The sequence below is a fragment of the Triticum urartu genome, chromosome 4 (genome assembly GCF_003073215.2).
Source record: "Triticum urartu cultivar G1812 chromosome 4, Tu2.1, whole genome shotgun sequence".
Classification (NCBI taxonomy): Eukaryota; Viridiplantae; Streptophyta; class Magnoliopsida; order Poales; family Poaceae; genus Triticum; species Triticum urartu.
In genome coordinates, this window is record NC_053025.1 from 603733083 (window position 1) to 603759262 (window position 26180).

The following is a 26180-nucleotide window of genomic DNA, read 5'->3' on the forward strand; positions in this document are numbered from 1 at the left end:
ATTTATAAACCGGCCAGTTTGGTAATATTAAACCGGCAAGTTTTACATCTTCAAACCGGCTGAATATCAGATAAGTATTTCAAGACCCATATTTCTTAAACCGGCGCTTTGGAAGCCGACTCAAGTGGATTATTCTTCACAATATTTCTCTGTGAGAAACCAATGTCAACAAATTGAGTATGAAGCTGGCTTGTTAACCCAGATTTTCTAGAAGGAGGAAATGACAAGGACTTAAGGATCATCAGATGCCGGTTTACAAGAATTCTTAACCCGGAGCACAACCTGTCAATTTTCTTCTTGTGTTTATTTTGCAGTATAAGTTTACCATGGATAAATCCAAGCTAAACTTGGGGGGTAATGTCGGGGATATACCCCACGGCGTAAACCGGCCGGAAGTATAACCCGGCCGGACTAGGCGTTTCATTGGTAAACCGCCAGAGGATTGGCGACTTACGTGTCTGGCGGTTCACTGGTATGACGATTCACGAGCCTGAAGACTCATTGGTGACCCGACGCATGTTCCAGATGGATGACAAGGCCCAAGGCCCAGCAGGCCGGTTTATGTTAATGGTGGGCCAGTTTAAGAGGAAAGGCATGAGGAACATTTATCTTACAAGGAGTTAAGACCTGGACTTGTATCCAGTTTGTATTAGAGATAGACTAGTCCTAATCCTAATAGTACTCTACATGTAACCCGCCCCTCCAACATATATAAGGAGGGGCAGGGCTCCCCAAAAGGGACAAGATTGACAAGTTCCACAAGTTGGACAAGTTAGGTTTAGACAATAGCTCTCGAGATAGAGGACTCTTGTAACTGTGGTCATCATCATCAATATCAATGAAGCAGGATGTAGGCTTTTACCTCCACCGTGAGGGGCCGAACATGGGTAAAACATCGCGCCTCTCGTCCCGCTCAACCCCTCTCAAGCTACCACATAGATGCGTTGGCCTCGCGACTAAGTCCTGACACTAAGGACATCTGCCGTGATAATTCCACGACAAGGTATATTGGGGTAGCCAACTATGACAAAGCTCGGATTTTGGCCGGATTAGCTTCAATACCTCTACCGGAGATGATGAAACCCAGGAGCTTTCCGGCTGGTACGCCGAAAACGCATTTTTCTGGATTGAGCTTGATGTCGTATGTTCGGAGGTTGTCGAATGTGAGCCTCAAGTCGTCTATCAAAGAGTCGATGTGTTTGGTTTTGACGACCACATCGTCTATGTATGCCTCTACTGTTTTACCGATTTGTTTCTCCAGACATGTCTGAATCATGCGCTGATATGTTGCGCCGGTGTTTTTGAGCCCAAAAGGCATTGTGTTGAAACAGAAGGGACCGTATGGTGTGATGAATGCCGTTGCGGCTTGGTCGGACTCCGCCATCTTGATTTGGTGGTAACCGGAGTATGCGTCGAGGAAACACAATGGCTCGTGTCCTGCGGTAGCATCGATAATTTGATCGATGCGGGGGAGGGGGAAGGGATCATTTGGGCAAGCTTTATTGAGGTCCTTGAAATCGACACAAAGGCGCCAGGATTTATCCTTCTTTGGTACCATCACCAGGTTTGCTAGCCAGTCCGGGTGTTTTATTTCTCTGATGAATCCGGCTTCCAATAACTTGGCTAGTTCCTCTCCCATGGCATGTCTCTTAGATTCGGAGAAACGCCGAAGAGCTTGCTTGACCGGCTTGAATCCCTTTAGGATATTGAGGCTATGCTCGGCCAGCCTGCGTGGGATTCCTGGCATGTCTGAGGGGTGCCAGGCGAATATGTCTCAATTCTCGCGCAGGAATTCTCGTAGTGCAGCGTCCACGGTGGGGTTTAACTGTGCCCCGATGGAGGCTATTTTTGTAGGGTCTGTTGGGTGGACTTGGAATTTGACTATTTCATTCGTTGGTTTAAAAGAGGTGGACTTGGATCTCTTATCGAGTATCACGTCGTCCTTGTCCAGTGTGGAGCGTAGCGTGGTTAATTCCTCGGTCGAGAGGGCTTAGGATAATGCCTCGAGGGCCAGTGCGGCTGTTTTGTTTTCGGCGCGGAGTGCTGTGTCCGGATCACTAGCGAGGGTGATGATTCCGTTGGGCCCGGGCATTTTGAGCTTCATGTACCCATAATGGGGTACGGCTTGGAAGATCGTGAATGCCTCACGTCCTAAAAGGGTGTGGTATCCACTGCTGAACGGGGCCACTTGAAATGTAATTTCCTCGGACCTATAGTTCTCTGGCGTACCGAATACCACATCTAGTGTGAATTTCCCAGCGCATCGTGCCTCCCGACTGGGTATGATTCCCCTGAAGGTTGTGCTACTTTGCTCAATGCGGTTCCAGTCTATTTCCATTTTTTGAAGACTTTCCTCATAGATGAGGTTTAATCCGCTACCGCCGTCCATGAGTACTTTGGTGAGTCGAAAGCCGTCCACAATTGGACTGAGGACCAGTGCGGCTGGTGCTCGGGCTGTTCGGAATTTAGGTTCGTCACTAGCATTGAAGGTAATAGTTGTGTCACCCCGTGGATTTATTGCTGCTACGTGACAGATTTCGGCCATGCTGTGGAGTGTTTGCTTGCGCCTATTATTTGACGCGAAGGTCTCAAAGACTGTTAACACTGTATTGTTATCCACGGGATGGTGCTCTGTGGCATTGGGGATAAGAAGATCATCACCACTTTTGGCCACCTGCCGGAGTATCCAACATGCTCTAAGGCTGTGCGTTGGTATTGTATCCACTGTACTATGAATTTTGCAGGGTCCGTTAAGCCATCCCTCCAGTACGGTTCCATGCCCTGTAGAGGGTTTTTGTTTCTTCGCAACTAGCTCGGGTGCCTTATGATAGTGCACCCTTTTACTTCGGACTGGGTGTATATTCGGGGCCGGATTATCCCAAAATTTCATTTCGGTTTTCCAGGCGCTTTCCATCGCACAATACTTTCGTACTATGGATGCTAAGTCAGCGAAGCGTGATATGTCATGGCGACTTAAGGCGTTAAGGATTCCCTTGTCCGTGCAATTATTGCAGAAAAGTGAGACTGCATCTTCCTCGCGACAGTCCTTAACCTTGTTCATCACAAGGAGGAATCTGTCCCAATAATGATCTAGTGTTTCATGCGGCTCTTGCCTGATGTGGGAAAGATCATTTATGTCTGGGTGGGTGGGTGGATTTGAGTCCGAACCCCTACCCGATCTGAGACGCAGGGGCCGAGGAGTTTCCAATCTTGGAAGTTTGGGTTCCGGAGTGTTACCCGGTAAGTCTGGCCCGCTGCCTGATTCTAAGTTCAGGGCTTGGGTGATGTCCTCCCGTAAGCGGGTATCCGGCTCGGAGAGCTCAGGAATCCGGACATAGTTAGTCCTAAAAATAGATTAAGAGTTTCTGCATTGTTCCTCCACCACCGCAACGTGATGGGTGACCGATGGAGAGTTAATCTTCATTTGATCGGGTTTAAGCCCAATCCGATCATAGTCTGTAGCGACTCCCAAGGCGGCGACGCGATCCAAGAGTTCGTTCAGGGAAGAGAGCTCCATTGGATCCATCTGCTTGGCGAATTCCGAGCCGATGTGGAGGATGTTTTTGATGACCCGAGAAGTCATCATCGGTGCAGCGGCCGAACAGGCAGTCATGACGAAACTGCCTAGCCGGAGAGTTTGGCCGACAGCCAGAGCTCTCCCGGCGGTAATGTTGTTTTTAACAACGAGATGAGGCATTCTTCCTTATGGCGACGTCACAGAGGAACTCTCAAAGAGAGCACCAATGTCGGTGTCAAAACCGGCGGATCTCGGGTAGGGGGTCCCGAACTGTGCGTTGAAGGCGGATGGTAACAGGAGGCAGGGGACACGATGTTTTACCCAGGTTCGGGCCCTCTTGATGGAGGTAAAACCCTACATCCTGCTTGATTTATTCTTGATGATATGATTATTACAAGAGTTGATCTACCACGAGAGCGGAGAGGCTAAACCCTAGAAGCTAGCCTATGGTATGATTTTATGTTGTCATACGGACTAAAACCCTTCGGTTTATATAGACACCAGAAAGGGCTAGGGTTACACAAGGTCGGTTACAAAGGAGGAGATATACATATCCGTATTACCTAGTTTGCCTTCCACGCCAAGTAGAGTCCCATCCAGACACGAGACGAAGTCTTCAATCTTGTATCTTCATAGTCCAACAGTCCGGCCAAAGGATATAGTCCAGCTGTCCGGAGACCCCCTAATCCAGGACTCCCTCACACACCAAGTCCATAAACCAATCCCCTGGTCATCAAAAACTTCTCGGATTCTTCATGTTGAATGCTTATAGTCGACCCCCAACCATCTAGGAGGCCCACAACCTCAAAGATTAATAAGACTTGCATAAGTTGGATGAATAAACCTTCGCCCAAGATTTTCATGAAATCACTCAAAAAACCCTAGATATTTGTCTAAGGGTCTCACAAGAAATAAGTAGAGCAAAAACTCCAGAAGAACAAAAGCAAGGGGGGTATGCTAAAAAAATGTCTCACTTGAATAGGGTAAACTCTCCAAGATTAAAGCTACGCTACATGTTTTGTTTCTTGGCCTTTGAAAGAATGGCTTTCTTGGCTAATCAACAGAGAATCAACCATCTCACATTTGTACCTTAAGGTCTACTTGATAAACACTTCCTCATGTGAAGTTGGCCCACTCATTGGTGACCCAATCGATAGTGTGATTTGTTGAAAGATTTGGACCTCACCATTCTTGATGAGGTGGATCCTAATGGTTGTAATGAGTAGGATATGTTGCCGTAGCCCTGAAAATAGATGGTTCTTTTCAATGCCTACACAAACTGCGCTCCATTGCCTCCAGACTCCATGCACAATTTAGGTTTGGGCCTTCTGTAAAAGGACTCATTTTGAGACGGACTTGGCTCCAAGAACTGGGTTCTGAAATAGCTAAATTTCGTTAGCTATGTTACTAGAACAACAATTTACATATATGAGATCTATGGTGGGGCGATCTCCCAACTTGTAGAAGATAATTTTGAATGGAGACGAGCAATATGACTTGTGCGCTCTTGATGCACCTTTGAAGTTCCCCAAGAAGGATGAGAAAGAATTATGTGTTAGGCAACTAGAGATGCTCTCGGTGCAATTTTTTGATTGCTTGTATCTTCCTTTAGATATTCAAGTTGCAGCGCTCCCTTGGTGAGGAATTAGCATTTTTTAGTGGACATACGATGACCATGCATGCTGAAATTATGGGTTGATTGTGTGCTAGCAAAGGTTGTATGTCAGTCTACATTCGAGTTCCTATAGATTTCCACTTAAAGAAACCACAATTAAGGACTTCAAAAACAAACCAAATCAACAAGAAAAAGTTATTATAGAGGCATCCGGTCGGTCATCCAGGCTGCTCAAATAACCTGAGAAGATAAAGCTTGGTTAGCTCATGATTCAAACATGTGTGGGTATATTCTGAAGCCGAAACACCATCACCTTCAAAATGAATCCAAAAGTCTCAAATTTAGCTAAAAGCCTAAAACATTGTCTTAAATCTTTGAAAAATGAACAACCACTATATATCACCTTGTTATGGGCCTGAAATCTTTATTTCTGCAAATATGCCACGTGTCTCTATTGTTGATTCGGTTCTAAAATTTAAGCTAGTTTATACCTTAAAAAAACTTAAGCCATCCACACGAAACTAGATCGACCACAAAATTTGAGTTGTGTGACATAAAGGGTGCTATGAAAAATACTTATTAGTATAAATTGAATCATATGGCTATAGCTTGTAAAACGTCAAAACCTAAAATAATGTTGGGTAAATGGGACAGAGTCCATGTGGATCGAACCTGGGAAGGCGAGCTGACTGTAACGTCCTCGATGCGACTATAGCTCCCACGTGTCGAGGCATGACTTAAAGACATAATCGCATTGAAGGCATATGTCGCAAGTTAGGCAATCTTCACAACATCCCATGTAATATGATAATAAAAGGGGAGATAACATAGTTGGCTTACACTCGCCATGTCAATCAAGTACATTAATAACATTACATCATCCAAAACACTCATGGCCCGACTACGGCGCCAAAATAGAAGAGAACCCAACATGCGACACGGTCCCAATCACCCCCAACTGGGCACCACTACTGATCATCGGGAAAGGAAACATAGTATCGTTGAGAGTCTTCGTCGAACTCCCACTTGAGCTCATACGCGTCTCCTGGAGCGGAATCATCAGGCCATGCATCTGGTGTAATAGAAATCTGTGAGCCACAGGGACTCAGCAATCTCGCACCCTCACGATCAAGACTATTCAAGCTTATAGGCATGGCAAGGTAAAAATATGAGTGGAGCTGCAGCAAGCGACTAGCAAGTATGGTGGCTAACTTATTCGTAAAAGAGAGCGAGAAGAGGAGGCAAAGCGCGAGCGAGAAACTAGAGAGCAACCTGCGCAAACATTACTCCAACATCGTGTCCACTTCCCGGACTCCGCCGAGAAGATGCCATCACGGCAACACACTCAGTTGATTCATTTTAATTAAGTTAAGGTTCAAGTTATCTACAACCGGACATTAATAAATTCCCATCTGCCCATAACCGCGGGCACGGCTTTTGAAAGTTCAATCCTGCAGGGGAGTCCCAACTTAGCCCATGACAAGCTCTCACGGTCAACGAAGGAATAGACCTCCTCCCAAGACGTTCTGATCAGACTCGGTATCTTGGTAATTCAAGACAACTCCGACAATGGTAAAACAAGTCCAGCAACACCACCCGCTGTGCCGACAAATCCCGATAGGAGCTGCACATATCTCGTTCTCAGGGCACACCAGATAAGCTAAGCGTACGGGAGCCAACGTAACCCAAGTTACCAAGGGACGGCCCCGCACGGTGCTCTAGGTTGGACCAACACTCAGAGGAGCACTGGCCCGGGGGGGGGGGGGTAAAATAAGATGACCCTTGAGTCCGCGAAACCCAAGGGAAAAGGCTAGGTGGCAAATGGTAAAACCAAGGTTGGGCATTGCTGGAGAAGTTTTATTCAAGGCGGACTGTCAAGGGGTTCCCATTATAACCCAACCGCGTAAGGAACGCAAAATCCGGGAACATAACACCGATATGACGGAAACTAGGGCGGCAAGAGTGGAACAAAACACTAGGCGAGAGGCCGAGCCTTCTACCCTTTACCAAGTATATAGATGCATTAAGATAACATAGCAATATAATGATATCCCAACAAGTAAATAAATGTCCAACAAGGGACGGCCTCCAATCTTCACCTGCAACTAGCAACGCTATAAGAGGGGCTGAGCAAAGCGGTAACATAGCCAATCAACGGTTTGCTAGGACAATGGTGGGTTAGAGGTTTGACATGGCAATTTGGGAGGCTTGCAAGCAAGTGGTAGGCATCGTAGCAATGGCATAGCAAAAGAGCGAGCAAACTAGCATAGCAAAGATAGTAGTGATTTCGAGGGTATGATCATCTTGCCTGCACAGTTGTCAGAGTAGACTGGATCCTCAAAAGGGAACTCAACGGGCTCCTCGTTAGCGAACTCGTCTCCCGGATCTACCCAAACAAGACAAACAATCAACAAGGATACAATCAACCACGTGCAAACTCAAACAACACGATGCAAAGATGATATGCTATGCGGGATGCAAAATGCAAGATATGATAGGAAATGCATGAACCTGGCCCCAACTTGGAATTCCAAGGGTGCCACTGGAAAGATGAGATGAAATCGCTCGAAAACGATATAAAGAACGCCGGAATCGAAGTTACGGTTTGGAAATGGCAAGCGATTCAAAAATGACACCGGTCTACGATTTATAGCAAGTAGGCATCTAAATGCAATGAAATGAACATGCTACAGCACCCAAATATGACAACAAAATACATGGCAGGGATGCACACAAGATGCTTAACAAAAGTCTAGCACTGAGCTACGGCCAATTCATCCATTAGGAGGTTAAAACAAGCATGGCAAAAACGCAAATGGCAAACAGATCTCAGACTTAGTGAAATTAACACTTGTTTGGAATTTCAGATCATATAGCCCTCTTCGGAGCAACAAAACAACATGCTACAGGACCTGAACATGTCAAAGAAAGACATGGCATGGAGCTACTCAACAAGCTTAACAAAAGTCTCTTAGTGACCTTGAGCCAAAAGGGATCACAAAATATACTAACAAGCACACGAACATAGCAAAATCATAATCAGTTTTCATACTTAGTGAAAACTGGGACATGCTGAAACATAACTCACGAAGGCATGTTTACGAGCTCGATGCACTCACTACGGTGCAAGTCATGGCAAGACAAGCATGCATCCCTTAAGAAGGCACAAAATTCAAGCTAGACATGGCAAGAACAACGGCATAGCATGCACGGTTCAACTACAACAATATCGGCAAAATCGCAAACAAGTTGACGATCTGCCCAGATTCGCAACGAAGCAAAAGTAGAGCTTGATTGACTCAAGGTAGGTTGCTCCATAAATGCAAACAAAGACATGGATGGATAGAGCACTACAAGATTAACAAAACTCCCTTACTGATCATCCTCAAAAGAGACACGGATCACTAGGAAACAACATGAACATATGGTATCATGAACTAAACAATCCCAGGACTTGGTGAAAATGCTAAGTCCCTGAAAACAGAATTAGCAACTGCACCACTTTGCAAGCTTGCACAAGTCACCACATACATCCTAAAAATACATGGGTTCCACCTCTGGATAGATAACAAAACCCTTAACAAAACATATGAAGAACTCACGGGCATAGCATGCACACATTAATCATGGAAAAAATGACAAAAGTGCTAAACGGAGTAACAGATCTGACAATTACTCAAGTAGCCCTCTTCTAACAGCATTTCGGGCATCAAGACGAGCTCAAATGAAAATGATGCAATGGAATGAAATGATGCACTCTCTGAGATCAACATTTTTATATGCTATATGCATGAATCGGAGCTACGGATGCAAAGTTACGAAGCCACGAACATGGACATATGAACTAAAAATTCTAGGACTTAGAAAAAAAAATAACCCTCAGATCAGATCTAGGGTTTCGGGGCACGCGGCCCGAGGTGGCGGCGGCACTGTTCACGGCCGGCGGACCCGAGGTCGCCGGCGACCGGTGAGGGCGAGGCGAGGCCGGCTCCGGGCGGCGGCCACCGGAGCGCCGGAGGCAGCGGCGTGGCGGCGCGCGGCCGGGCGGCGGAGGCGGGCGGCGCGGGCGAGCTCGGCCTGGGCGGCGCGGCGAGCTCGGCCGGCGTGGCTCCGGCTCACCGACGAGGAGGAGCAAGGCGGCGGGGTCGGGCTACCGGGGCGGAGGCGATGCCCCGGGCGGCGGCGGCGGAGGACTGGGCCTCGGGGGCCGGCCTTGGGCCTCCCGGGCCCGACGCGGGAGTGGCGGCGGCGGCGAACGGAGGGCTGACACGTGGCGGCGGCGGGGTAAGTCGGCCGTGTCCGGCGCCGTCGGACGTGTCCGGCGGCGGCGGATCTGAGATTTAGGGTTTCGGGGAGAGGATCCGCGAATTTGGAATGAGGGGTGTATATATAGGCATAGGAGGAGTTAGGAGAGTCCAAATGAGGTGCGGTTTTCGGCCACGCGATCGTGATCGAACGCTCTAGGACATGGAGCAGAGTTTGGTGGGTTTTGGGCCAAATTGGAGGGGTGTTGGGCTGCAACACACACGAGGCCTTTTCGGTCCCTCGGTTAACCGTTGGAGTATCAAACGAAGTCCAAATGATACGAAACTTGACAGGCGGTCTACCGGTAGTAAACCAAGGCCGCTTGGCAAGTCACGGTCCAATCCGGAAATGTTTAATCCCCACACACGAAAGAAAGCTAGAAATGACCACCGGAGGAGAACGAAGCGCCGGAATGCAAAACGGACAACGGGGAAAATGCTCGAATGCATGAGACGAACACATATGCAAATGCAATGCACATGATGACATGATATGAGATGCATGACAACGACAACAACACACGGAGACAAAAACCCGAACCCGATGAAATAAATATAACTTAACGCCGGAAACGGCAAGAGTTGGAGTACAAATAGGGAAAGTTACATCCGGTGTGTTACACTGACATCCTATCCCGCAAAAAAAAGGCGAGCTTACACCCGTAAGCCCTAAGCTTCAAGCCAACCGAGCTAGCACTAAAACGTCAAAACCTCAAGACAAACAACCAGTAATGACACATACAAGGACATAGGGCCATACGAGAAATAATGCGAACCCGTAGTCATGAGTGTCTTCTCTTTTGCGCTCCTCTTAATCTTGTGATGGACATAAGGAGGTTTTTGAGCTTCCACCCATCAACGAGATAAAATGTTGTCACTGCTTATAACTAGTAAGATAATTCAAACGGATCGCCAATAATTAACATGCAATGGAGCATGGTAGTAGTTATTAAGATGAACAATAACTTTCGAATAATATTCTTACAATCTCTTTGCTGATCTAGCTATATTGTAGTGCATTGAAATGCTTTTTCTAAAACGAAACTAACAGTCACTGCTAGCTACGTTGAGAAAATTCAGTTGCTCACAGTTCCGTGTGCACCTGAATCTGCTCATGTATCCATCCTACTGGTGCAATGTCTTTATGCACATGAATCAAACCCATTTGGCTCTCATGTATCGGCAGGTGATGTGGCAGTTGAACATTGAGTTCCATCTATGCAATATCAGTAGCGGGCATTAAGGATGGGCCTACACCGAGATGTGTTCATTCTTCCAAACGAATTAAACATTTCCAAAGTCGCAACAACAGTGCAAGTAGGCACCTTGAAGATGAACCAAAATTCTAACTGAAACATAAGGCCCTCTACACAAAGTAAAAAAAAGTAAATATGATCAATAAGATTCAAGTAGTATTAAAGTTATTATCCTAATGATTCCAAGCAGTTGCACATCACAATGATTTAGACATGACTAATAATAAAGTTAGACTAACAATAAATTGATAAGAGAAGTAGTAATTTAACTTTAAGTTTCATTAGGAGTAACATGCCTTTAAACCTTCATAACTAAAGTTTCAAGATTTGTAACTTATTTGAACAGATTTTATACACATATATCTAGTGCTACTATTTTCGACTGCATCATAAGATTTCAGTTCATATAATTTTATATTAGAAAGGCTCAATATGTCGGACAGAAAGCAAGCAAGAGAAATATCAAAAATGAGATTCCCCAAGTATACGTCACATTAAAAGCATGTTCTTGGAAGAAACATGATTTTAACCAAGCCAAGGAGTACATAAGCCTTTTGGCCCAATCTATACCTTCTTGCACCAAATATAGTGTTGTGGTTCCTGATATATTTGAAGCCTTCAATTTGTATGGACACAAGATGATCTTTTTTACTTTTCTGGATTCTTTTTTGATGGACAGGAAGACAAGAACAAATAGGAACCAACAAGAACAGCAGAACAATGCCATGATGAATTGTTTTCTCATATCTTCTACGGCGTTGTTTGGATAGGGAGGATTGGAGATGGGTATATAGAAAACAATTTTTTAGCTGGATTTTAGTTGAATCGGTTTTACTTGCGTTTTTACAAATAATCAATATATAGAAAGTCACGTTTGCGTTGAGGAAGTGTCAAAACTGGTATGTACCCTTCCTTGTTTGGATAAGTTCGTTCCTATTCTCTCGGTGCGTGGATCTCTCTCTCGTTGATTTGCTGAGAAACGAGCGGGCAGATAAAAAGTGTTACGGTCATGCATATGGCAAATCGCGTTTGGGGAAAAACGGATAATAGTCGTTTTCTCTATAAACCTGAAATACTGGGTTGTACAGTTCCTAGTTTCCTATATACCTGGATTTGTTACAGTAGCCAAACGAGTTTTTGTTCAGTTCAACCGTTTTCCTGGTTTGTATAGTATGAATTGTACATATATCCTCTATCCAAACAACGCCTACAAGTCTTCGTTAGTTCCCGTTTTTCACTCTTAAGGGACCCCAAAGAACCGAAAAAGGCTTTCGCCCCGCTTTATATATAAAGCACGATCTCAACAATCCGGTACATACGCACCTCACCACAACACACACACCCAAGGCATGATATATAAGTGCTGAGCGCGGCAACACCACCCCTAGCACTACCAACGCAAAGAGATGAAGCCGCATATGACGAACCGAGGGCTCCAAGGCGGTGCCTTCAGGAAGAATACGACACCGGAGCGCCGTCACCGCCCAATCCAAGGATCAGAGCTTCCCCCGGAGCCGCACGACGGACAATGAGAGCCGCGGCGACGCCTTCAAGAAGGGAACGTGCTTCGCCGCCGCCGGTCCATCCGAAGATAGAACAGGTTTTCACCCCGGCCAAAACTCACCGCCACCGAACGTCACACCCCGGCGACCATGCCGCCCACACGGCCATGGCTACCGGGCAGCACCAAGCTACGGCCTCCGCCCGAGAGAACCACGCAACCACCACCAGGGCCGCCACCCTGGCATCCAAGACCTTGACACCACCTCACCCTAGACATGTCGCTATCCCAACCAAAGAGACGAGCGGAAAGGTCTCACCTTTCGCACCCCTGGGTGACCCCAGCGCCGGGACCCAATAGGTCGGCCACCTGGCCTCCATCGACCCGTCCTGCTGCATCGGGCGGGAGGTGAGCTCGGTCCTGCAATACCGTGCGCGAGACGAAGTCAGTCCTGCTGCATCGTGCGTGAGACGAGCTAAGTCGTGCGGCACTATGCGCGAAACGAGCTTGGACCTGCGCGTCGAGCGCGAGACGAGCGATGGACCGCAGCTGGGAGAAAGTCAGCCCTTCGTCGAATGTAGCGACCGGACAACGAGAAGGGGGCCAAAGACCGATACAAGCCGCCTACGGACGAACCGACGCCAGGACGTGCCAGCCGTCGCCGAAGCGACTTGCCAAGCCACCGTGGAGCCATCCACGGCCGGAGCAGCGGCCACCCCGGCCACTGCCCAACCCGCGCCCCAAAGAAGAGGTATCCAACCATACACTAACAGGTATATTGGCATGATATATGAATGCATTACACAGAAAAGGAAAAAAAACAAACTATATGTATACATCATCGAATACACGAATCTTGACGCAGATCAACGGCACAGGATCCGCATGCCCCAAATCCTCTAAAAAAAAGGTATATATGCTAGAACATATGCATGTACAAGGAAAAACGAGATTCCAACACAAGCTCTTCACTTTAGGTCCAAGTGCCGGTCGTTGTGTGAGTCGTCGCCGCCACCGCCGTCGCTGGAGGAGAGGCGCGCGAGCCAGCAGCTGCCGTGGAGGTGTCCGCTGACGCAGACAAAGTAGACGAGGCGGCCGTCGCGTGCGCCGAGACGGCGGCATGCGCTGCGCTGCACGAGCCCCGCGTCTGTCAAGCTCCAGACGCCGGCGCCGCAGCAGGGGCAGCGCACGCGGGGCTCCAGCGGGGCGTGTCCGCCCACCAGGCAGGCGCGAGTGCGGGAGCGCATGAAGCCGCCGAACACGCCACGGTACGCGCCCACGTCGTCGTCGTCATCGTCGTCGGCGGCGGCGGCGGCCATCGCGTGCTCGCACGGGTCCGACGCGTACAGCAGGTCCCCGGCGCACCGCCGTGACAGAAAGCTCCGGCCCGACGTCTTGGAGAAGCGCGAGAAGGCGGCGAGGTGGCCCGGGACGCCCGCCCCCGCGGCGCCGCAGCAGAAGAGGAGCAGCTTGGCGAGCGCCGGCCAGCCGCCGGGCACGCGGCCCGACGATGGCCCCGTGGAGAGCTCCGCCACCATCCGTGGCGCCCGCGCGACGCAGAGCTCCCGCCACAGCACGCGGTCCGCCACGGCGCGCAGGCGGCGGCAGGCCCGCGCCAGCGCGCACAGCGCCCGCGGGTCCCAGCTGATGGAGCGGAACACGAGCGTGAGCACCTGCTCGTCCAGGATCCCCACGTTGACCCCGCGGATCCGCGCTCCGATGCACCGTCCTCCGCTGCTCCACTCGTCGGCGGCAATGGCCTTGCTCACAGTCATGGTTCCATCTCCATCCCACCTGCAGGGACTGGATCGCGCGAGTTGGCCGGAGCTAGGCACGTCGTCGGCGCCCATGCATGGAGATGCAAGGCGTGCGGTGCGGGCGGAGGTGGAGAGGAAAGACGAGGCGGAGGGAGATGAGAAACCAACGAGTGATGAACATGTCGACGAGAGTTTGGGCAGGAAAAGATTGAAAACCAACACAGGCAAAACAAGTTGCTGGTATATTATCGTGCGGTGCAATCAATAGTTAATGTGCGGTCTCATGGCGAATGGCCAAGTCGGCAGATGCGATAAAAAAGCCATCTTTGTCGATCACCCCATAGCAAATATCTCCCATCCATCATCATCAGCGCCTCTTGCGTGCAGCAGAGAATCTTTTCAAGCCACATCTGACTTCTTTAATTGTCCGTCTGACTTTTGCCTGCAGCTTGACCAATACTCCTACTATACTCCACTGTCGACCGATCGGCCCGATACCAAATTCCTGCCCAAACAGACAACACCGTTATTGCGCAAACGGGTAGGCGTTCCGGACAAGAGACTCGCAACGCAAGAACCAGCTTTTCCTTTTCTCTAGTATACTACTCCCTCCGTCTTATAATATAAAAATGTTTTTGACACTACATTAGTATCAAAAACGCCCCTATATTATGGGACGGAGGGCGTAGCTACTAGTACTATGACAGCAACAAGTTAGGAGGGCGACCTGAACTTTCCTTTTAATTTATCCAACCCTCTAAACGTGTGGTGATGGATTGCAAGCCTATTATGCTTGGGATGATGCTCCGGACGATGTCATTTCAACGATTTTTAGATCTCGTCTCAAGGGGCGAGTGACTGTTGTGGTCTTCAAAACCTTGTATGTTGAGGGCGTTTGCTGATGTCGCTTTCTTTTACTGTTGGTTCAGTGCATTTTTCAAACTCCGTTGGACAATGTACAATTAGAGGAAGAAGAATACTCGTATGCTTTTTAATCCAATTTCCTTTTTTTGCTGATCGTTCTGTGTCCAGTTGTCTATTCATTGTACTGGCCTTTATTTTCTTTGATATTAATCAGATCTAAGATGCCTTTGGGTGTCTTTATTCAAAAAATATATACTACCACTATATTAAAATATAAGGCAGTTTTGCAGTTTAATTTAAACTATGAAAAGTCTTACATTTTGGTACAGAGAAAGTACTATTTTAATAAAGATGGGTCCCGAATGACCTGGAAGCTCCAAGCTTCATCATCAAATAACTGAAATAATATAGAACTGACATTTTCTGAGATCATTTTCTAACGGACCACACTACTCTATCTGGTGCGTATGATCTCGAGCATGAATCTCAACGCGTATGCTTCCATCCACCATCCCTGAGCGAACGACCTTGTGAGTCGCAGCATTGCATTTTTCCTACGATGTAGCATGCCAACTAGCAAAAGCGTGCGCGGCATGACACTTTGTCTGCTGTAGAATGGCGAGTCGTCCTGTTGTAGCATAGTAATTCATGAATATGCGTGGCAAATTGCTCTTTTGTACCACGACAAATCTTTTTCCTATAACATGGCAATCCTCTTATGCTAGCATGACAATTTTGAAACATGTGGGCATTTTTTCTCTTCTATATATACCATGGCAATTCCGGCATGTCGATTCCTTTCCTGAATGGGTAAGCAAATTTCTCTCATATAGCACGACAATTCTTCTACTAGATGACCGGCCCAAAGGCCAACTGCAGCAAGAAAGTCAGCTAATCTATTGGCAGCACGAATAACAAATAAGGAAAGCCAAGCAACTTATGAACAACATATTTCATGAATGACATGCAAAGAGGCAAAAAACAAATGCAACTGGGAATTTAGCTAGACTATTTGAAGGATGGTTTTTGTGAATTGTCTGCAAGCGACTATCTTCATGTTGTGTTTGCATTTGTCTTGTATCTACATTTTGCTTGAACAGGTGAATGGGGTCTAAGATTTTTTTGCATGCTTCAGGCTTTATTCATTTCAGAACTGTGGAAATAACCCTGAGTTTCAATGTGACTGCTACTGCATACTACACCCTTATCTATAATGCTGATACTTTACACCTTTCACTAACGACAGAAAACTGAGTAAGTAACCGTGAGACTAAACATGATCATTACTTCCTACTACACCATTTTCTGATCTGAGCACGTCGCGGTGAAAAGGTTCGGACGGGGACAAACACCAGGCACTCGTTTGCATGGGCTGTGCCTGGAGCATGCGCCAACTAGAAAAGCGTAATACATGGAGTAAATAGCAACCGCGCGACTCCCTTCACACGCTGGCAAAAAAGATCTGCTGATAACATTGCATAGTATGGCAAATCTCCTTGTGTGAACGGAAATTTCTACTGGCGCAACGTTGTTATGCACCTGAATCAAACCTATTTGGCTCTCGTGTATCAGAAGCAATGTGGCAGTTGAACATTGAGTTCCATCTATGCAATATCAGTAGCAGTGTGTATTCTAGTACTATCTACTGTGGCAAGCACTCTCTAGTGGTGCTGCCTCCGCGGCGGTTGCGGCTTGGGGCCTGGAGATCTGGTGGTGCCGGGGTTTGGGCCATGGCGGCTGGCAAGGCATGGGATTTGTCGGGGCTTGTCGCCCTCTAGGCACCATGGGGGTGCCCGCGGCGACGCGTACCCGGCGTGGTGACACTGGTGGACGTGGTGGTCATCTTCTTCCCGAGATGGCCGGCCAGAGGCTTGGTGATCGGATCTTGAGATCCATCATCTTGTCCCGGCTGCGAGTAGGGGAGACATGGTTGCCGGTGAAAATCGAGCCGACGGCAGGCGATGGCGGCGTTCTCGCCGTTACCTTGATGAAGGCATCGTCGTGTAACTATTGTCGACCCACTCGTGCTGCTCCGGGGGAAACCCTAGGATCTGGTGTTCCAGATCGGACGATGGCGGCACTGCGGTGTCGTTTCTCTCTTGGGAGCATCGTTTGCGGAGCAGCGCTGGATGTCAGAGGCAGGAGGTGGAGCGGCTTCGTCTTGCACGGAGCTTCGGTGGTGATGTCAAGTCATGCCTGACCGACAGGTGCTACGCTTTGTCATGCCTGGTCGGCAGGTGCTACGCACGACAGATCTTCCAAGGACTTCAAGCTGTGTCGGCTGGTGATACCTGGCAGCATGGCGCTGAGGTGTATCAGTGGCGACCGCGACGTGCTCAGCTGTTTACGCGCAGGGAGGAGGTGCCATTTGGCGCCGTGGTGGCTTCGACGATAGCTAGACCGAGCAAGGTTGATGCAGCAGTACAGTTCTGAAGATGGAGCGGTGGCGGTTGGCGGCGGCGGCATCTGAGTGCACGCCGGACCGGTAAGACCCATGCCCGGCAGGCGTCCTGGATGGCTTCTCAGGTCTTACATGTTAGGTTGGGCTGCGATGTCTGTTTGGTATTAGCCCAGGCTATCTGCGCCTCTTCATCAGTTGGATAGAGGTGTTTAGACGGTGGCTTTAGTCTTATTGTTGTATTACTTTGTAAGGTCTTGTGAGAATAATTAATAAAGTGGCCTTATGCATGCCCAGATGCAGAGGCCGGGGGTCATCCTCCTTTTTTTAAAAAAAAAATCTACTGTGGCAAGCTTTAAGAATGGCGTGCGTCGAGCAGAGACAGTTCATTCTTCCAAACGGATTAAACTCGGTTTGCTTCTTGTTCAAACAGACGTGGGCACACCTTGTAATAAGTCGAGCAAATGAACAGGGCATACACACAATTAAGTTTTGTGCGTCATACAACAAAAAAACATGGCAAAGTATGCCCTTCTCCCACTCACCCGAACAAAGAATGCTAAGCAAAGAATTAAGTAATAAAGATACCATCCTAAAATCCAGCATAACATGAAGCTTAAGGAATTAATAAGGCACCATGTTGGCATTGAATTATGCATTGACTAAAGAAAGGCAGACTATCGGTTGCTTGTTTCCTCAATTGATTAATTTCTCATGTGTCACAGAGAGGCCACAACAACAGCACAATTATAAATTGCTGCTGGAAAACAGCTATATTGTTCTCTAAGTGTATGGTAAGCAAGGCACCTTTAACGGATGACACATTTGTTATATCCATGGGATTGGGTAGGCTAGATCAATCGGTGATTTACCTTCTCCTTGGCTCGACGAGCTTGAACCAGCAGCCATGGTGGTGTTGTGGCGGCGGTGATTGCAGTGAGATGGCAAGGTGGTAGCGGTGCTTCCCATCAGCACTGCACTAACCCTAGATCGGTAGGGGATTTAGGTGGGGTATGTGGCGTCGTGACGAACCTCGTGATGCGAGCCGCCGGCCCCCACCTCTTTATATAGTGCAGGTGACAGGGGCCCGTCAACCATAGTGGGTTGAGCGCCCTCGATCAGGGCGCAGATCTAAGGGCCCGGTGGACCGTTGGGCCCACATGGTGGAGATCATCCTAACATTCTCCCCTTGATCTCAACATTACTTTTGACCTTATACTTTTACTTTACTCGTTTCATAACAGATCAATACATAGAATATGTTTCATCGTCACAGCTCAATTGCCGATAGAATCAGACAGCCACAACGTACCTTTCTGTTTTGAAACAAATTCTTTAACCTTGGGCCCTTTATTGTCCGGAAATCTTAGACTGTACCATAAAACCCATGTCGGCTGTGTGTTCTCTGAACACACTGGACGGTAAGCCTTTAATAAGAAGATCTGCAAACACTTGTGTTGGGGATATAACTACCAGGTATGACCTGCCCAGGAGGGGCCGGGTCAATCACAATGGTGGGTTACTTAAAAGAAGCCCGACGATTATACAAGGCAACGGTTCCTGATAAGGCTTGTAGTAGGCCCAAGCCCAGAGGCGGCTTAAGGCCCGTAATTGTAAACCACCATGTATGAATAAGACTTGTAAAATAAGGCATGTAAAAGAAGTCACCGAGCCAGACACGTTGCATGAGCCGGCCGGGACTCTGTAGGCTGCAGGGCGTCAACCCGTGTATATAAGGGGACGACCCGGCGGCGGTTTAGGGCAAGAAACAACAGATCGAGAGCCAAGTTAGCATATACGCTCCTTGGTCATCGAAACCTAGCAATACCACATCAACTAGACTAGGCTTTACCTTCACCATAAGGGGCCGAACCAGTATAAACCTCTCGTGTCCTTTGTCCCGATTAACCCCTTTAAGCATCCTAGTTGCGATGGCTCTACGACTAAGTCCTTTCACTAGGACATCTGCCGTGACAATTCCACGACAGTTGGCGCCCACCATGGGGCCAGCGCACGGTGGATTTGAGTTCTTGAAGGGCAGCTTCGAAGGGCTCAAGGGATACGCTGTGGGCCGGATGACCAAGAGTCGTCGCGGCAAGCTCTACATCGAGCTCAATTGAATACGGGTACCGGGTCCCCTTCGGCGGAATCCACGTCTTCATCGGCCGGATCGGCAAGCCGGGCCCTGAGCCGGACATCTGCACCGACCTCATCGAGACGGCTCAACGTGCGAGACCCGCCTGGACTTAGCCCGCCGTGAGGCGTGCCTTCGTGGGTTGCATCCATGGAGGGGAGTTTTCTGAAGGATCTGTGGAAGGCGGTGAGACGGCCGTCCACTCTGACGGCGAGTCGTCCACAGGTGAGACGGGTTCATTGTATCAACTACAGGATGGCGGGCTTGGGGGTTGTTCCGATGGCAGCAGTATTCCGGACCCCTTCGAGCCGTCGAACAGAGCTGGGATCTTCATGGTTGGTACGCAGCCTGTTCAAAACTCTATGGCTGCAGCAGCGATAACCACCGGATCGGCAGCGGCCAGGTCAGGAGACCCTGCGCGCCCGCTGGCTCAGGTGCTGATGGATCTCATGGATAGGATGACGACCCTATTGACCGTCGTGGTTGAACCGATGGACAAAGCTCAACATGATGCGGAGGTGGCACGGTTACATGGGGAGGTAGCTCAAGCCAAGGAAAACTTGGCAGCGAAGGACGTTCGGATGGCTGCAGACTGGGCGGCTTTGGACGCTCGGGCTCAACAGCTTCAATCAGAGGCTTTTCAGCTTTCGATGAATCTGAACGCGTGAAACGAGGTCATGAGAAGAAGGCACCAGAAGACTCAATCGCGTCTGCCCCCGACTTATGATCCTAGGAATCTCTTCCACACACCCGGGGCTGGTCCCACTAACCCGCCGGAGGCAAACCGGATTACAACACCCAGGGCTGGGGCGTCGGTTCAGCCGCGAGCTATGGAACCCCATCGGGTGAATACGGCTCCACCTCGTTATACACCAACACCGTCGGGTCATTTTTCTAACCCTTTGGAGAATCTGATTGCTGCATCGGCACGTCTGGCGGCTCTCCCACTTGAAGGCGATTCCCCGACGGTGATCGAAACACGAAGGGTCAGAGATCTTCTTCAGACAGCTCTGGCACAGCAGGAGTCATACTCTTATAGTCGAGACAGGATTCATTCAACCCCTCGCCCAAACCGGAGCCCAAGCTATAGCAGGCATATGGATTCAGTGGCCATGTCAAGCAATGCTCAGCGCCGTAACCAGCCATGCAGGTATGACCCGGCGCATGATGGAGCTCTTAACTTGGTGGACCAGGAGAGGATCCGCCAAAAGGCTGAGCGGGCGGTTCAACAGGCAGCTGAGCAGGCGGCTCACCAGGCTCTTCCGGTTTATCCAACGGCCTCTGTTGAAGCAGGTGTGGCTACAAGGACAGAGGTGTCCCTTGTCTGGTGTCGGCTCTGCGTAATGAGCATTTGCCAAAGGACTTTAAGGGGCCTCGCAAGGTGCCTAATTACACAACCGACTTACAGCCCGAGGCATGGATTTAAAGTTACGAGATGGCCATGGAATTGTTGGAGGTCAGTGACACAACAATGGCCAAGTACTTCACTATGATGCTAGATGGAACAGCTCGCACTTGGTTAAGGGGGTTGCCACCCAATTCCATCGGCTCATGGGCAGAGTTAAAAGCTCGCTTCATTCAGAACTTCAAAGATACATGCAAGCAGCCCATGTTGATTGTGGATTTGACTAATTGCAAGCAAGAGGAAGGTGAATCCACGACCCATTGGGTGTGCCGGGTGAAGGAAATAATACATTCATCTGATAAGATGGATGCCAGCTCCGCGGTCTTAATGTTGGAGAAAAATTGCCGTTTTGAACCTCTGAAACAGAAGCTGGGGCGGCTCGAGCGTGATTGTAATGACATGGGCCAGCTGATGGCGGCTCTGGTCAAGTACGCCGACTCTGATAGTACCAAGGATCCCGCATCTGATGAAGAGAAGACAGGGAAGGGAAAGAAGAACGACAACGGCAAGGGTCACCAGCATAACCCGGCAAATCAAGGAGGTAACAATAAACGTAAGGCTGACGGTAGTCTGGAGTTTGTGGCTAACACCAAGGCACAGGGCAACAATCAACGGCGTAAGGGGAGGCCACCTCCTCGGTCAGGCGGGTCAGGTCCCACCCTTGAACAGTTGATAAATGAACCCCGTCCGAGACACGGCACCCGGGAGAAGCCGGCCACCCATCTATGGAAAGACTGTACGATCATGAAGGCTTTCAAGAATTCTAACATGTTCGACGGTAATCATGGACCTAGCAGTGGCTCAGGCGGTGGCGGTTTCCATGGCCCGGGCGGCGGCTCAAGTGGTGGAGGTTTTCATGGCCAGGGCCCTCAAGGCAATCAAGGTGGCTATAATCAGCAATCTGGCCAAGGTAGTCAACAGCAGCAGCAATCCGGGTATCAGAGTAACCCAAAGCAGCTAAATAGTGGGCAGTACCATGTGTTCACCACCAGTTTATGCAAAAGGGACCGGAAACTTCATAAGAGAGCCGTGAATGCGGTTGAACCGGTGGTCCCATGTTAATTGAGATGGTCTGAGCAGCCTATTGTGTGGAGTAGGGAAGATCACCCTCCCTGGGTTCATAATCCAGGTCATCTGGCTTTGGTGGTGGCGCCTCAGGTTGGTGGATATAAATTCACTAAAGTACTCATGGATGGAGGCAGTAGCATCAACATCCTCTATTATGAGATGTTCCGTCGCATGGGGTTAACTGACAAAAGTCTTAGGACGTCCAACACTATTTTCCATGGAGTAGTGCCTGGTAAGTCGGCATATCCAGTTGGTAAGACTGAACTAGAAGTAGCCTTTGGAGATGAGCATAATTCTAGGGCTAAAAGCTAAATTTTGAAGTGGTCAAGATCAAAAGCCCATATCACGCTCTGTTTGGATGGCCGGCTTATGCTAAGTTCATGGCACGATCGTGTTATGTTTATCTGCAACTCAAAATGATGGGTTATCAGGGCACCATCACAGTGCATGGAAGCCGGAAGATAGCCTTGGAATGTGAAGAAGGTGATGCTGCTTACGCCGAATATGTTTGTGCAACAGAGGAATTGAAATTTTACAAGGATAATGATGACCCGACGGACATGACATCTTTGAAGAAGCCAACTACAGAGCATGAGCCGGCATTGAAATTTAAGTCAGCTGACGATACCAATATGATTGATTTTGTGCCTGGCGACTCATCCAAACAATTCATTATCAATGCTAACTTGGATCCCAAATAGGAAAGCGCGCTCATCGAGTTCATCCATGAGAACCGGGACATCTTCGCATGGAAACCTTCTGACATGCCGGGTGTACCAAGAGAACTCGCTGAGGACACTCTCAATATTGATCCAAAATTTAAGCCGGTCAGGCAGTTTCTCCAGCGGTTCAACGAGGAAAGGCGCAAGGCTATTGGAGAAGAGGTGGCCCAGCTCTTGGCAGCTGGGTTTATTGTTGAAGTTTTTCACCCAGAGTGGTTGGCTAACCCGGTGCTGGTGCTCAAAAATAACGACACCTGGCGTATGTGTGTGGATTACACAGATTTAAACAAAGCTTGTCTGGCTGATCCTTTTGCCCTCCCTCGTATTGATCAAATCATTGATGCTATAGCTGGTTGTGAGCGTTTGAGCTTTTTGGATGCTTATTCTGGCTATCATCAGATCCAAATGGCAGTTAAGGACCAGGAGAAGACGGCTTTCATTACTCCGTTTGGAGCCTTCTGCTATGTGTGTGTGCCTTTTGGGTTTAAGAGTGCCCAGACGACTTATCAGCGGTGTGTGCAGAACTGTCTTCATAATCAAATTGGGTGTAATGTTCATGCTTACGTGGATGATATAGTGGTGAAATCCAGAGAGAAGGAAACCTTGGTAGCTGATCTGAAGGAAACCTTTGATAACCTCCGGGTCTACAAGATGATGCTTAACCCGGCCAAGTGCGTTTTTGGAGTCTGATACGTCTCCAACGTATCTATAATTTTTGATTGCTCCATGCTATATTATCTACTGTTTTGGACATTATAGGGCTTTATTATCCAGTTTTATATTATTTTTGGGACTAACCTATTAACCGGAGGCCCAACCCAGAATTGCTGTTTTTTGCCTGTTTTAGGGTTTCGAAGAAAAGGAATATCAAACAGAGTCCAAACGGAATGAAACCTTCGGGAACGTGATTTTCTCACCGAATAAAACTCAGGAGACTTGGACCCTACGTCAAGCCAACTAACAGGAGGCCACAAGGTAGGGGGGCGCGCCTGCCCCCCCCCCAGGCGTGCCCTCCACCCTCGTGGGGCCCTTGTTGCTCCACCGACGTACTTCTTCCTCTTATATATACCCACGTACCCCCAAACGATCAGAACAGGAGCCAAAACCCTAATTCCACCGCCGTAACTTTCTGTATCCACGAGATCCCATCTTGGGGCCTGTTCCGGAGCTCCGCCGGAGGGGGCATCGATCACGGAGGGCTTCTACATCAACAGCATAGCCTCTCCGATGAAGTGTGAGTAGTTTACTTCAGACCTACGGGTCCATAGTTAGTAGCTAAATGGCTTCTTCTCTCTTTTTGGATCTCAATATAATGTTCTCCCCCTCTCTTGTGGAGATCTATTCGATGTAATCTTCTTTTTGCGGTGTGTTTGTTGAGACCGATGAATTGTGGGTTTATGATCAAGTCTATCTATGAACAATATTTGAATCTTCTCTGAATTCTTTTATGTATGATTGGTTATCTTTGCAAGTCTCTTCGAATTATCAGTTTGGTTTGGCCTACTAGATTGATCTTTCTTGCAATGGGAGAAGTACTTAGCTTTGGGTTCAATCTTGCGGTGTCCTTTCCCGGTGACAGTAAGGGCAGCAAGGCACGTATTGTATTGTTGCCATCGAGGATTACAAGATGGGTTTTTTTCATATTGCATGAGTCCATCCCTCTACATCATGTCATCTTGCTTAAGGGTTACTCTGTTTTTAACTTAATACTCTAGATGCATGCTGGATAGTGGTCGATGAGTGGAGTAATAGTAGTAGATGCAGGCGGGAGTCGGTCTACTTGTCTCGGACGTGATGCCTATATACATGATCATACCTAGATATTCTCATAACTATGCTCAATTCTGTCAATTGCTCAACAATAATTTGTTCACCCACCGTAGAATACTTATGCTCTCGAGAGAAGCCACTAGTGAAACCTATGGCCCCCGGGTCTATCTTTATCATATTAATCTCCTACTTCTTAGTTATTTACTTTGCTATTTACTTTGCCTTTATTTTACTTTGCATCTTTATCATAAAAATACCAAAACTATTATCTTATCATATCTATCAGATCTCACTCTCGTAAGTGGCCCTATAGGGATTGACAACCCCTATTTGCGTTGGTTGCGAGGATTTATTTGTTTTGTGCAGGTACGAGGGACTCGTGCGTAGCCTCCTACTGGATTGATACCTTGGTTCTCAAAAACTGAGGGAAATACTTACGCTACTTTGCTGCATCATCCCTTCCTCTTCGGGGAAAACCAACGTAGTGCTAAAAGAGGTAGCAAGAAGGATTTCTGGCGCCGTTGCTGGGGAGGTCTACGCAAAAGTCAACATACCAAGTACCCATCACATACCCTTATCTCCCGCATTACATTATTTGCCATTTGCCTCTCGTTTTCCTCTCCCCCCCACTTCACCCTTGCCGTTTTATTCACCTCTCTCTCTCTCTATCCTCCCTCTCTTTCTCCATTTGCCTCTTTTGCTTGTTTGCTTGTGTTACCATGTGCCTTCCATTTTCTTGCATCTTTGCTTGCTAATAATCTATTGATATGGATCCACTCAAAGTGTTCTACTTGGATCATCTTCGATCCTTATGCGCTCGTGCTGAAACCCCAACTAGCCTAGTTGATGGGAAATCTTTAGATGAGCATGCTCATTTTGTGCGTCATCGTTTGTCTGAAAAAGGGAAGCTCTTATGGTATCATATAAATAGTTTGCTATGCTATGCTTGGAATCTTTGTGAAATTTGTGATTTTACTTGTTGCTCTAAGAACCCTAAAAACACCTTCCCTACCTATGTGAGTTCAATGATAATGAAATCTTATCTTCTTATGCAAAGGGTGTTTATAGTTACTATGATATCGAACAAATTGAAGAATTTGTCGTTTTTAAGGGTGCTCATGAAGTTGCTTCTTTGATTGAAAAGTATGATTTTACTCTCAATAAATCTGAGAATTCTGTCATACTTAAATATTGCAATGAAAACTTTCTCATAATGTCTATGTCCAAGAATTTATTGAAAGAATGACCGTTGCTTTGGAAGAAAATAATGATATGCATGAATCTATAGATAATGATGATTCCGATGATTTGGTTGAAATATCCCTTGATGAACATGATGTTTGCTATTCTTGTGGCCATGATGCCAATATTTATGAAGATGAATTTGATATAGTTCCTTATGTTAAACATGAGATCGTTGCTATTGCACCCATACTTGATAGTTCCTTCGATGAAAAGCATGATTGCAATGATGTTATTATAAATTCTCTTAATGTCAATTGTGTTAATGATATGCAAAACCCTATGCTTGGGGATGCTAGTTTTTCTATGACTACTATTTGTTGCAATGATCATGATTGGGGTGATTCTTCTTTTGATTTTGAAAATTTATTTAAGCCCCATGATGAATACGAGATTGATAATACTGTTTGCAATATTATTGAAAGTGGGTTTGGAAGAGTGTCAACTTTAGATCCCACATATTTAGAGAATGTTCAATCTTATGAAGTTTTTGATAAAAGTGGGCTTGGAGAGGTCATGACTTTAGTTAATGTTAACCCCACTATTTTGGAAGAGTGTCAACTTTGCATGCATGTGGATCATGTTGAAAATATTTTATATGATAGCTATTTTGTTGAATTTTCTTAT

At 47.7% G+C, this 26180-nt stretch overlaps 1 protein-coding gene across 1 annotated transcript; it reads right to left on the reverse strand.

Moving 5' to 3' along the window:
- Window positions 1-12836: 12836 nt before the first annotated feature.
- LOC125554363 (EID1-like F-box protein 3) lies at window positions 12837-14251 on the reverse strand. Its single transcript, XM_048717938.1, has one exon. The coding sequence runs from the start codon at window positions 14041-14043 to the stop codon at window positions 13162-13164; it is 882 nt and encodes a 293-aa protein (XP_048573895.1). The 5' UTR covers window positions 14044-14251; the 3' UTR covers window positions 12837-13161.
- Window positions 14252-26180: the final 11929 nt, after the last annotated feature.